The 14,286-nt window shown below is 34.2% G+C and overlaps 1 protein-coding gene across 2 annotated transcripts; it reads left to right on the forward strand.

Moving 5' to 3' along the window:
- The first annotated feature begins 5,055 nt into the window (after positions 1-5,055).
- On the forward strand, positions 5,056-8,055 carry LOC107766657 (protein translation factor SUI1 homolog). 2 transcript variants are annotated; one of them, XM_016585464.2, is made up of 5 exons: positions 5,056-5,249; positions 6,616-6,716; positions 6,954-7,159; positions 7,241-7,294; positions 7,769-8,055. In XM_016585464.2, the coding sequence occupies exons 2-5, from the start codon at positions 6,680-6,682 to the stop codon at positions 7,811-7,813; spliced, it is 342 nt and encodes a 113-aa protein (XP_016440950.1). In that variant the 5' UTR covers positions 5,056-5,249; positions 6,616-6,679; the 3' UTR covers positions 7,814-8,055. The 2 variants fall into 2 exon arrangements, with proteins under 2 accessions (XP_016440950.1, XP_016440951.1); XM_016585465.2 differs by having other exon boundaries at positions 5,111-5,249; positions 6,590-6,716.
- The last annotated feature ends 6,231 nt before the right edge of the window (positions 8,056-14,286 follow it).

Genomic DNA, 14,286 nt, shown 5'->3' on the forward strand with positions numbered 1-14,286 from the left:
CTAACTCCTTGTGGATTCGATCCCGACCTTTGTTGGGTTTATTATTGCATCGATCGCCTCACTACTTAATTGTGGTGTGAGTTTGGCCGAGATCAGAGGGAACATACGAAGGGGGATGATATAAGAATTTCAGCGGGAGAATTATCACTTAGCAACCAATTAATTCCTCAACAATAAAATGAACAACTGGTAATATGAAAATGGCATGACACCACCCTTCGTGCTTTTACTCTCATTCCTCCCATAATTTGATAAATAAATAATAATAATTGGAATGGCATCACCCATCGTGCTTTAACTCTCTTTTGGAACGGCATCACCCTTCGTGCTTTTACACTTTCTGAAAATGGCACAACATCATCCTTCGTGCTTTTACACTAAAAAATGACACGACAACACCCTTCGTGCTTTTGCACTCTCTGAAAATAGCACAACATCATCCTTCGTACTTTTACACTAAAAAAATGACACGACAACACCCTTCGTACTTTTATACTCTTTCTCACCATGACAATGATAGTATAAATAATTAAAATAGCACGACATTACCCTTTGTGCTTTTACACTCTTTCTCACCATGTTCAACAATAATTAAATCAATAAAAATGTCATGAATAATGTTCAAACAATCAATAATAAACTTAAACATGAATATCTTAATTAAATAAACAATTATTCAAAATAAAATAAAATCCTCCAACATGCTTTGACTCAATCACAACGCATAAGTACATGTCACCTCACGTATATGTTGTACCCGCACATTAAATCACGTAGCAAATAGATAATTAAATCCTACTCCCTCAAGTCAAGGTTAACCACAACACTTACCTCGGTTTGCAACCAAATTCAAGATTCCAATATACCTTTGTCTCGTGAATTCGTGTCCGAAATCCTCAAATTTAGTCATAAATAATTCAATATACTCAATACAAATCGTAGGAATGATAAATAGTTCTATTTGAGGTCTTAGAACACAAAACTAATTATTAAATTTAAAGATGACCTTTTGGGTCATCACATTCTCCACCTCTAAAACAAACGTCCGTCCTCGAACGGAATTAGAAAAGTACCTGAGCTGGTGAAAAGTTGGAGCAGTGCAGGGGCGACCCTTCCATAAAGCAAGTAAAACGATCGCTTTAGGTCCAATATTTATGTGTGTGTGGGGAAGGGATGTGGGGCCCCACTTTTTATTACGCCTAATAGACTATGTATAAGTTTAAAAAAGAGTTCTGTAAAGTGAAAAAGTTTGAATTCTTTCTTTAACAAATATAGAGAAGAAGAATTTGCAACTGCTATGATTTCTACTAAGAAAATTGCATTTGAAATGAATATCGAACTCGAATTTTGTAAGAAACGTGTGATATATAGAAAGTAACAATTTGATGTGAATGTTGATAATGAAATCTCAAAATCTTTCGAAGAGTCCTTTAGTGTCACGACCCAAAATCTCACTTGTCGTGATGACGTCTAACTCATTACCAGGCAAGCCGACAATCTCAATAAACCAGCATATCTTTTAAATTTGAAAACCTAATAATTAAATTCAGTGGACGAAAACTCACAAATACAAATATAAATACTCTCAAAACCCGGTGTCACTGCGTACATGAGTATCTAAATGAATACAAAGTCTGACTAATAAAAATTACTGTCTGAAATATAGAACAGTACAATAACTAAACAGGAAGAGAATCAAGTCTGCGGACGTCAAACAGCTACTTTGATTGTCTCCAATAGAAATAACTCTGAAACCTAGCAGTCGTCGTTTCCGGGAGCACTTGGATCTGCACACGAGGTGTAGAGTATAGTATGAGTACAACCAACTCAATAAGTAACAAGACTAACCTCTGGGCTGAAAGTAGTGACGAGCTCTGCAAGTACAGTCTAGTATAAATAATGGTACAGAAATGTAGGCATGCTTTTAAGTTCAATAGTTAAACTCAGTACAAGTGAAATATATCAATACTGCATGATATGAGGAATATGAAGTCTTAGTGGAAAGACCTCGTGTATTACTGGTCACAAATCATTCGGTCACTTGGTACTGTTTATGGCCAATCCGGCCTAGGGGTGTTCCAACCCGTATATATATACACATCAACTGGAAGTCAGTCATTTAGTATCGTATAAGGCTAATCCAGCCGTAGAAATTTTATCCCCAAATGTAAATAATACAGACAAGATCCATGTCCAGGTAAATTCATCACAATATAAATAAGTAAGGCAAGTCCATGCCCTGGAAAAATTCATCCCGAATATATATAATCATCTACGCTCACTAGGGGTGTGTACAGACTCCGGAGGGGCTCCTTCAGCCCAAGCGCTATATAAAGCCAATATGGCCTACTGCGGCGTGCAATCCGATCCCATAATAATAATAATAAAGCCTATAAGGCCTGCTGCTAGAGGACAACCCCGATTCATCTAATAATAATATATATAAAACCAATATGGCCTGCTGCGACGCGCAACTCGATCCCATAAATATCCTCACAATGGATGAATATGACTGAATGTGAAATGTACATTTTTAAAACAATTAATTTAATAGCAACACGACCCCATGAGTCCTAAAATATCGGCACGTAGCCTAAACATGATCTTTAATAAAAGTCTCAGCTCAATTTCTTTATCACATGGGAAATGTTCAGATAATAACACGATTCTTTAATTTTTACAACTTCGTAGAATTTATTCAAGTCACAGTTTCAATGGTCCACGTCCACACATTCGTCACTATCATGTGCGTCACCTCCAAATAATTTATATAATACCTCTTCGGAGATTCATACCCTCAGAACCAAGTTTAGAAGTGTTACTTATCTCAAACCGTGTGATTATTTATTCTGAAATGCCTTTGCCTCACAAATTTGCCTCCGAAAGCCTCGTATCCAGTCACAATTAATTCGATTCAGTCAATACAAATCCTAGGAATTTATTCCATATAAAAATACTAATTTTCAATCAAAATCCGAAATTTAAGTCAAAAATCGTAGTGAGGGCCACGTCTCGGAACCCGACAAAAGTTACAAAATAAGAACGCTCGTTCAACCACGAGTCTAACCATACAAATTTTACCAAATTCCGACATCAACTCGATCTCCAAATTATCAAATCTTATTTTCAAATCCCTAAGCCCAAAATCCGATTTACACCTAAAATATACGTAATCTAGTCGGATTATTCGATGATAATTCAATATTATGGAGTATAAATGATCACAAGTGACTTACCTCGAGATTTTCTGTGATTTCTCGCTCAAAAATCGCCTTAACCCGTGTTGGAAATGTTAGAAATGACAAAAATCTCGGACTCCTCTGTTTTTAACATTCTGCCCAAGGTTTTCGCACCTGCGACCCCCTATCCGCACCTGCAGAACCGCTTTAATTTTCGCTTCTGCGGAAGCAACTTGATTTCCCAAACTTCGGACATGCGCTCCATCTCCCGCACCTACGGAGACGCACCTGCGCTTCTTCGCCCGCGCCTGCGTGAGCCGCATCTGCGACATCGCACCTGCGTGGGCCGCTTCTGCGACATCGCACCGGCGTTAGCCATATCTGCGACCAATTTCTCGCAGGTGCGATCACACCAGATAATCTGCGCAAGATGAGCCGCATCTGCGGCATCGCACCTGCGGCCAATTTCTCGTAGGTGCGATCACACTTGAAGACAGAAATTTTTCAGATTTCTTCTAAGTCCGAATTTGATCCGTTAACAATCCGAAACTTACCCGAGACCCTCGGGACCTTAACTAAATACACCAACATGTCCTAAAACATCATACAAACTTAGTCGAAGTTTCAAATCACGTCAAACAACGCTAAAATCACACCCCAATTCAAGCTTACCGAAAACTAACGAATTCCAATTTCTACATTCGATGCCGAAGCTTATCAATTCAATTACGATTGACCTCAAATTTTGCACACAAGTCATAAATTACATAACAGAGTTATGAAAATTTTCAGAACTGGATTATGACCCCGATATCAAAAAGTCAACTCCCCGGTCAAATTTTCCAAAAATTCAATTTTCGCCATTTGAAGCCAAATTCCACTAAGGACTTCCAAAAAAAATTTCGGACACGCTCCCAAGTCCAAAATCACCATACGGAGCTATTGAATCATCAAAACTCCATTCCGGGGTCGTTTACACATAAGTCGATATTTAGTCACTATTTTAACTTAAACTTTAAACCTTGGAACTAAGTGTTCCAATTTATTCCAAAACCTCACCGGACCCGAACCAATCACCTCGGCGAGTCACATAATAACCGTAAAGCATAAATCGAGTAGTAAATGTGGAAATATGATTGTAATACTCAAAATGAACGGTCGAGTCGTTATATTTAGAGTTGATTACTTTTACACATAATAGACAAAACTATTTTTTCACTTCAAAATAGATTTGAACAATTTGAAGCATATGAAAATATTTTTGGTTTTCTATTCGGCAGTAAAAATAAGATCACTAGATGTTAGAAATTTTAAAAAATATTGCCTTAATCTTGAATATTTTCTTAAAGCATAATAATCCATTCGATATTAATGGTTTAAATTTATTTTCTGAATTAAAAGTATTAAGAAAAATAGTAATATTAGAAGATAATAGTTTAATTGATACACTTAATCAAATAAAAAGATTACATTTTTTTTCAAATGCCTAAATTTCTTATGGAATTATGTTCATAACTCATGTTACCGTTGCTTTGGCAGAAAGAAGTTTTCAAAATTAAAATTGATAAAATCTTAACTAAGAACAACAATGTCACAATTCACAAGAAAGATTAAATGGATTAGCTATATTTTCAATTGAGAAATACTTATTAGGCGTTATTGATTATTAAAAAATTATTTAATAACTTTGTATCTAAGAAAAGCTAAAAATAAATTTCAAATAAATAATTAAAAAAAATAAAAAAGTTAAACCCGTCATAAAGTTTGGTTTTAGGCTACAAAATTTTTCAGGCCACCCCGGAGCAGCCGTAGGTTCAGGGATTAGAGTATTATTTAATGGGATGCAGCCACACAAAGCAATATGCTGGTCCGTCACACAGGGTATTGTGGCTCTCCCCTTACGTTTCAGACCGACCTAACGAAAGGGGCATCTTTAAAGAAGGTTTCACATTGAAATTTTCTTTTTTCCTGTGCACTGTCGTTCGCTGTATTTGCTCAGACTTATCCGGAATTTGGGGTCTGCTCTATCACCACCGTCTTCATCTCTCCCAACCCTAACCTTCGGATCAGGTAAAATCTCCAATAATCTACTGGTGTGTTCTGCTTAATATCTTCAGATCCAATGAATTAGCCTTGTGTCTTTGCTATAGTACTTGTTTTTGGTCATAAAGATCGGATCTTTCTCCAAGAATTGGTATTATATGGGAATTTTAATACCAGGATGTGTGGATTTATGATGCTTAGTGAATCTTTTGATTTTTCTTTTTTGGCTTTGCCTAATTTTGGTTGTATTTTGCTCCAAGAATTGGTATAATTTAAGGGATATTTACAAATTACACTAGAGCTAAATTTCTCATGCTGAGTGAATCTTTTTGTTTTTGGTTGTTTTTGTTTTATTCTTCTTCACGAATTGGTATATCATTTCAGGAAATCTTTCCTACTGTAGTTGTAGATATTTGATGCTTAGTAAATCTTTTGTTTGGTTGTGTCTTCTGCCTGATTCTGATGATATTTCTCTCCTGCAATTAGTACCATTTTAGGAAATCTTACACTCTGATGCTTAGCAAAATATATTGTTTTCTGTGCCATAAATTTTTCTCCAAGAACTGGTACCACTTCTGGGTTTTATAATGGATTTGTCAGTTTCTGATGCTTAGTGATCTTTCATTTTGGCTTTGTTTGTGTTGTACTGTTGTATAGTTCTGGTTATATTTTTTTCAAAAGATTTGGTAAAAATTCGGAAGTTAGTAAGCTAGGTTATCAATTTCTGATGCTTATTGTAAATCTGGTGTTTTGCGCTGCTTTATTTACCTGTTCTGGTTGTTTTATTCTTGTAAAATTTACACACGCCTATTCTTCTTTAGCTTTTGCATTTTCCTTCTGTTTTTGGTTGGATATACTTTGCCTGGTTGGTTCTTATTTCTACTTGAATACGAACTTCCTCTTGTAGACCGCTTCTTGTTACTGTAAGGCATTCAAGATGATAACTGAAAGTTTAATTACCTGATAAAAAAATAGACAATCAAGATGATAACAGGATCTTTCTGTCTCTCTGTGTTGTTTTGGTGATAAATATCAGATTTCTCCAGGAGTGGGTACTATTTCGGTAATTTTACTGCAAGAGCTGTCAGTATCTGATGCTTACTGAATCTTCTGTCTTGGGTTTTTTCTTTTCCAGCACTGTTAGCGATTAAGGCTTCATCTTTTGCCTGTATAAGTTTCTGCACTTCCTAATTTAGCTTTTGATTTTCTCTTTTAAGTTGGATGTTCTTGTACACGTTGATTATTGTTTTTACTTCTTGTAGTTAAGCATATGTTGATCACTTCTTGTTATTGTAATGTATGCATGGCGATAACATATTATTGAGTCGTGGAATTCGATTTCTTGTGTATTAATCCTGTTGTAATAGCTGCTGTAAGCTTTTCATCTGCCTAGGTCTGAGCATCCAAGTTTCGAGATTTGTGTGCGCTTGTTGTCTTCTATTACTCAACCAAGTTTCATGTCTGATCTCGACGCCCAAATTCCTACTGCTTTTGGTATGTAGCTCCTTAATTCACTTTCTTTTTTTTGTTTTTGTTTTTTTGCAATTTGTTATATTTCCTGTGTCTATAAGATTTGTAGATCAGTTCCAGTTGAATGTTAATTAATGCTTTGTAGATTTTAACAGACTAGACACGAAGAAAGAAAAGGGATGAGAAAGATAACATGCTAGTTTAGACAAGGTGAATTATATTCTTGTCATGCTCTGACCATTCTTGGTGCTTTTATGTCAGATCCCTTTGCCGAGGCAAATGCTGATAATTCTGGGGCTGGGTCAAAAGATTACGTGCACATCCGTATACAGCAAAGGAATGGTAGGAAAAGCCTGACAACTGTGCAGGGGTTGAAGAAAGAATTCAGCTACAACAAGATACTGAAGGATCTCAAGAAAGACTTTTGCTGCAATGGTACTGTCGTCCAGGATCCTGAATTAGGCCAGGTTAGCAATGTTGCATTCTAGTGTGTCTCTCTAATATTACAAGTGCCATTGACTGATGTATGGATTTTGTTGTTTATGAAGGTTATTCAACTTCAGGGTGACCAGCGTAAGAATGTTTCGACATTTCTTGTTCAGGTAATTGACTTCGCATTGAGCATGTCTTTTTACTCATTTAATATTAAGATATCTTGCCATTGGACATAAATGTTAAGAAAAGATTTTTTGTCATGCATTAACTGTTGTATGTGAATTTCACTTTTTACCATAACTTTCTGTCCACCTTCCACTGCACCATGTCTTTTGAACTGAAATGTGTAAGTGGCTATTCTGCCCGTTAACCACAAAAGTCTTTTGTGTCGGCCTCTAATTATTTGGTTCTCACTTCTGAGAGTCTTTTGGTCTAGGGTCTTTATGTACCGAGATTACTTCGTGAAGATTTACTGATCAATGGTGGAATCACAGAATAGGAAACGAGAATAGTAACCGCACTTAATAATATCTGTTGCTTGACAGAATTGACATGTTGTGACTTTCCTCTGTTCAGGTTGTTGTATTGTATCTATTATAAATAACATTGCTAATATGTTCATTTTGGATTTGTCGAATCAGGCTGGAATCGTGAAGAAAGAGCACATCAAAATTCACGGTTTCTGATTGCTATCATCAACCTCGCTGCACAGTTATCATACTTGTTATGTTAGTGCCAGAGATGCTATCCAAACTTGGTTCTACTGGAACTTGCTAGTGTCTAATATCTGCTGGTTTGATATAAATACTGTATTGCTTGCTTCTTTATGTTCTGTATGTTGAATATGAGTTATGCTATATTTTCAAGCACAAGCACTTCACGGAGTAGTGATGATTGCTCAAGAGATATGATCCTTATCGTCTTTCAACTGCTGCTGATTGCTTTGGTGTTGCTTAGAATTTGTCTTTGCTGCGTTTCTGGTACTGCTGCGCCAACTATTTTTTCTTTTATGACCTGACCACATCTGGGGCCAATGGTTAGGACCAACTGCAACCTCCGAAACTCTTAGGGGTTGTTAGGTTACCATGATGGGATGGACAAAGATACCTCATGGGATTAGCTATCCCACCGGATAGCTAATCTCACTATTTTAGTACAAAATAGTTTCTCTAACCAAATGGTTTCTCTATAAAGTCCATGACCAAAAGCAGGATAAAATAATCACGCATTTTATTCCGATACTGTTATCCCCTATCCCACCAATCAGACGACCCGTGCATGTTGATGGCTGAAAGGACAACAGTTTTTGACAGATTTAGAGGATTTGGGCATTGAGGGGGTAGAGAACGTTGAATCTTTAATTATTTTTTCTCCATAGGAAGAATAAAAGGCTTACCGGAAGACAATAGGGGGATGCTAGTCTGAGTCTTGGCTGAAAGACGACAGAAAGCGTAGGGTCCTTCGGATTCAATTCAGTGTGTAAAACAATCCCGGCAAAATTGCATTTTATATTAGGCTTGATTAAAAATTTAAGAGTTGCTAGTACTCATCCCACGGGCAAACCAACCAATTCTGCTCGAAGATGCATTTGAGTAAAAAAGTTAAGTTGATGTTATCGTGTGGCACAGCCTTCTTGTCCCCGTTTAATCACCTAAGAGCCGTTTGCCTGTTTTCCTCCTTTTCACAAGGAAGACAATGATAACTGATAAGGGTAAATTTTACCTTTTTGGCATGGTTTATTATTACGTTGGGAGTGATGTTGGTCAATTATGTTATACTGAAATAACTGATCTGAACGCCTGAATTGGCTGCTTTGCAGAGATGTATAGCGTGCCGTGCTGTTGTTATCGAAGGACAACAAAGATAGACATCCTTTGAAACGATACATAATACAAAGGTTAAATCAGCTATTTTTTGTTGTGAATTTGAGCATAGGTTCTTCTAGTTCTTTTTAGATATATTTGAAAACTGGGGGAAAATATTAGTTAGCGTAGTCAATAAAAATATCTAGAAAGAGTAAGAAAATTGCTGGACTTTCCAATTATTCTGGTCAGTTGGTTTTGTGGTCTTCTTTTCATTTATTATATATATATATATATATCTATATATCTTTCAAAAGATCTTTACATACGAATATGAAAATAAAAATTTATAAGTGTTATAAATAGATTTGTATTTAAGGCGAATCTCTATATTTTAGAGAGATTTTAAGGGGCATTTGCATCTATACCTGCATTTTGGGTCACGTTTTAACTTATATCCGCTTTGCAAAAATAATTGCAAGCGTACCCACTTTTCGCGTAACTTCAGGCATACGGGCCTGAAGTAGCAAAATTTTTTGCCTGAAGTGTAGCAAAACTTCAGATATTTTTGCATGAAGTTTGGCCTGACTTGCAAAGGCAATCACACAAACTTCAGTTCATAGTACAAATGGCAAACTCCAGTTAAATAAAACAACATCATGTGTTGCTGAACTTAAGCATTTTAGTAGCTTAAGTTGTGTTCTGTATTTGTTGAACTTCAGCATGTTTTAGCTGAAGCTTTGTCCTGTATTTGCTGAACTTCAGCATGTTTTAGCTGAAATTTTGTTCTATATTTGCTGAATTTCAGTATTCTAGGAGCTAAAGTTCTAAAACAACAATGACAAGTTGTCATTAAGATCCAGTTGCTAACTACTATTTATTATATATTTTAGCCTTAGAATAATGGAATTATCAGGAAATTTGAAAAGCAATACTCACATAAAACAAGACCATTAGTAAAAGCACAGGGAATCAACTTGTGCTTTCGTGTTTCAGTAGCAAAATTAAAATTAGAATTCTTCAGCATTCAGAAAACGAAAGAGGAGCTGAAGTTGTTTAAACAGTGGGTACAAGTTAAAACTTTTTAAAAAATAGGTATAGGTTAAATGGGGGCGACCAAATAGGGCGCCCCGGGTTTGTTAGTTGGTGACTAAGTCACTTTTTCCCTATAAATAGAGAGGTTTTATTCCATTGTAATTAATTCCAAATCAATAAAAATTCTCTCTACTTTTCTCTGCAATACTCTTCTTCTTCTTCTTCTTCTATTGTTTTATAACACGTTATCAGCACGAGACTCTAACCAATTGAGTAGAGGCACCTGCTTTGGTCACCAGGCTTTGGGATAAGTGCATGGTGCTCAACTTGTACATAATATTGAGTATAATGATTGTCAATTGATCCATGAACTTCTTTAAGGAATAAATTCTGGATTTAATGCAAGTATTTTACCTTATTTTTCTCTTTTAAATTCTTAAAATTTTAAATACAAGCAAAGACAATAAATTTTGATTATAACTCTAATAGAGTTTGTGAGAAATTATAACTACTAGAAGTAGTAAAATTTCTATGTCTTGCAATGATCAAATTCATATATGATTATGAGCACAAGAAGTGAAAACACGTCCCATTGAATTTGCTTCATTCTCGTTCCCTTAAGAGAATGTGGTAGCAATATGCAATAAGTCTAAAAGAAGACAAAATTATTATCGTGAAGGTGTCAATGGATGTGGACGTGACAATAGACGAAATTATAATCGTCATCATTATGGTAATGGGAATAATAAGTATTCTTAAAATAATCCTTCACTCTGTGAAAATAATGTTTGTCATCGATTTGACATGAGATTTGATGATTATGGTCCATTCATGATGTAAATGTGACAACATCTGATTTATGAATACATATTTATTGTTGAAAGAATATGAACGTTCTAGTGGTAGTGGATATACCACATTAATCTCTAGAAAGAGGTTTGAAATGAAATAAGAAAATAATTTTATTATTATGGCATGAATTGTCATTGATCACGTACCTATTGTGATTATGCCAAAATATTATGTCAATATGATTATTACAGGGCAAAAGTAATAGAAGCAACATATCTTGCCTATAATGATTTTGACCATGACCATAATGATATAACTTTCTCCTTGAAAGAGATATTCACCATATGAATGTTGATGAATATGAGGTAGTACAAAATCAATTGAAAGCTCTAGAAGAGACAATTACTATTTTGGAGAAATAAAATTGATAATCAATAAGGTATTGTGTTGTAGTAACTCTCAAAGAAACTTATATAGTTTCTAAAGTATTCGCAAAAGCGGTTGGTTATATTAAGACTATAAATAAAGGAAATATATAATGTCTTCTTTTACTACAACTTGTAGCGGGGTAATATGTATGTGAAAAGCTACTTGCTTTATTCTCCAGTTTATGCTACACAAACAAAAGAATGCCACAATAAAGTAGAAATTTATTGATATAAAAACTCATATCATAATAAACTTGGAGTTTATTCATAATTGCACACGTTATGGTGTAAACTTGAAGTTTATCGATATTGATAATTTATCCAGTTGGCATAATTCGTTTAGCTATGTTAATTAAATTATGATGTGCAAAAATAAAAGAGAATTCACATGGGTAAATATTAAAGAACTAGAAAGTTCTTTACGAATTCTCTTATGTTGCTTGTTCTCATTAACTAATAGACCAACTAAAATTAAGATTGAATCCCATGAATGCTGGAAATATCAAAGGTGAATATGGGTTCATTTACTTGTCATGTATACCACATAAGATGCATCTATGAGATGATTACATATAAATTATTATTAACCCGCAACATGGTGTTTGCGAGGTAAGTTGCTCAATAATTTAGTTTAGAGCATAATTTTCAGATTTTCTATTCAAGACAATTCATCTTAATAAGTTGGTTTACACCACAGTTGATTTAACAAAATGATTTATTGAGTGCCTCCATTTAATAGCTAAACTTTTGCTTATGAGAACAAAGTTATCTATATCAGTTTGATATACGTTGTATACGAAGTATATTACATTCTCCCCTCATGAGTGGTTCAGGGTCAAGAACCAAATAATTCCATCTTCTTCTTCTTCTTCTTCTTCTTCTTCTTCTTCTTTCTTCTCCTTCTTACATTCTCCCCTCATGAGTGGTTTAGGGTCAAGAACCAATTAATTTCATCCTTTCTTCTTCTTCTTCTTCTTCTTCTTCTTCTTCTTCTTCTTCTTCTTCTTCTGCTCCTCCTCATTTTCTCCTTCTTCTCCTTCTCCTTCTCTTCCTCCTCCTCCTCCTCCTCCTCCTTCTTCTTCTTCTTCTTCTTCTTCATTATTATTATTATAACAATAATAATAATAATTATTATAATAACAATAATAATAATAATTATTATTAATGTAGTATATTTTGATTAACACTATATCGCACAAAGTTGAGGAACCATGTTAGTTTTTATAACATGGGGGGGGGGGGGGGAAGAGAGAGGCATGATAAACAGTTGAGAAAAAGTTACGTGGAATGAATTATCATTTATACATCTAGATCCTCATTGTAAAGCATGCGAGACGCATTTGCTGACCAAAGAAAGTAACTATATTCTCATTGCAAATGCTCATATTATAATAAGTCCTAGAAGGACAAAGTCTATGGTACGATTAAAGCGTATATAAAAATCGGTTTCAAATAAAATTCTTGATACAGAAGAAGAGCAAATAATCAAAATGATCATAATAAGGAGGCAAGTGACCTAGAAGATCACATGACATAACACTTCATAAAATCTCAAGAGAGGTCCATGTAACTGAAAATATGAATAAAGAGATCTCTATGTTATGTCTATGAAAAAAGGAGGTTGAAACTTGACGAGTGTCTGGCGTGTATAGAATTTAAATTCGTACTCTGTCAAATTATAATATAGAAAGATGTCGAACCCACAGAGATTGGTTTATCTATTCCACAAACGTTTCTTGTGAATTACCTAACTAAAAATGCATGAATAGAGCAATAGAAAATATATATTTTTCACAAATATAATAAAAATGTGTTGAGATCATAACTTCACTTAATATTTCAATTATATAATAGATAAAATTATCCTTCAATTTTTATTTCTCACAACTGTATAAATGCCTCTCACAATTATATTTATATATTATTACTTAAGTTGAACAATTAATTGCAATCCTCTCGGTTATACAAATTAATCGTCAAAATAGTAATATTAAAGAGCCAAAAATATATGCTTAAACTAAAACTTGCTCTTTTTAGTAAGACCCTTTCGGTTACCCTACTTGTTATAATTGATTACTACAATATTCGCCTCTTTCGATTACAAATAAATATAGAATCAATTTTAACATATAAGATTTAGATGTCACTAAATAAAAGTTAACATCTATCAATACCAAAATTAGCTATATTACTCTTCTGCCTCTTTCGATTACAGAATTAGTAAGAAGTTAATATGTAGTACGAAATAGATAGATGTTAACAAATTAAATAACACCTAACTATAAAGCAAATAAAATTTAAATGGAAAAAACTTCAGCTCAAACATGTGAATTGAGGGATAATATCTACTATTATATAGAAATATTAAGATCTGTCATTCTTCCAACACAAGAAAAGTTACTCCATAATGGAGTTAATACTCACAACGAAAATGTTCTTGCCCATTAAATAAGAAAATAGAAAGAAATATTCAAGAGAATAATTCCCTCCTATTTAATTAAAAATAGGTGCTAGATTAATTTCCAACATTATAATTGGAACTAGAAATGAAGACACTATAATAGCTAAAAGAAGAAAAGAAATTACTGAAAGAGGCAAGGAAAAGAAGAAGTTCTACTCTCAATTTTCTGTATAATGAGAAGCTCTATGTAGCGCTATTTATAAATGGAAAAGTATATTATGTACATTGATTTCTCACATATATTTTTCCAAGTTTGCAACCTGCATGTGCTTGTAGTTGTAAAGTTTGCTGAAATTTAATCCTCCAAATTAGCAAGTGGGCCATTTACTTGGATTTTTCATGTGCTCAAATACTTTCATCATTTGTAAAGTTGCATACACCACTTTACTTTTAATTTTTCAGCATTATAGTTTTTCTTTGCAAATTTGGAAAGTGGATTTTTTCTTCTCATTGTTCCTTTTTCTTATTAGTTTAATTATTTCCTACCAAGAAAGAAAAAATATTAGTACTAAAAATTAGATTACAATTTAACTTATACATGATATTTTTCCCTTATTAAAACTGATATAAAATGTTCGTCGATGAATCTACGATAGCGCTAAGTATATATGAGGATCTTAACTCTATCGAATACAACCATA

The sequence above is a fragment of the Nicotiana tabacum genome, chromosome 2 (genome assembly GCF_000715075.1).
Source record: "Nicotiana tabacum cultivar K326 chromosome 2, ASM71507v2, whole genome shotgun sequence".
Classification (NCBI taxonomy): Eukaryota; Viridiplantae; Streptophyta; class Magnoliopsida; order Solanales; family Solanaceae; genus Nicotiana; species Nicotiana tabacum.

Excerpts from the sequence above, each read along its gene's own strand:
- LOC107766657 (XM_016585464.2), top strand. The coding sequence starts at position 6,680 with ATGTCTGATCTCGACGCCCAAATTCCTACTGCTTTTG. Across the intron at positions 6,717-6,953 it reads CCAAATTCCTACTGCTTTTG|ATCCCTTTGCCGAGGCAAAT; the intron begins GTATGTAGCTCC and ends CTTTTATGTCAG. Across the intron at positions 7,160-7,240 it reads AGGATCCTGAATTAGGCCAG|GTTATTCAACTTCAGGGTGA; the intron begins GTTAGCAATGTT and ends TTGTTTATGAAG.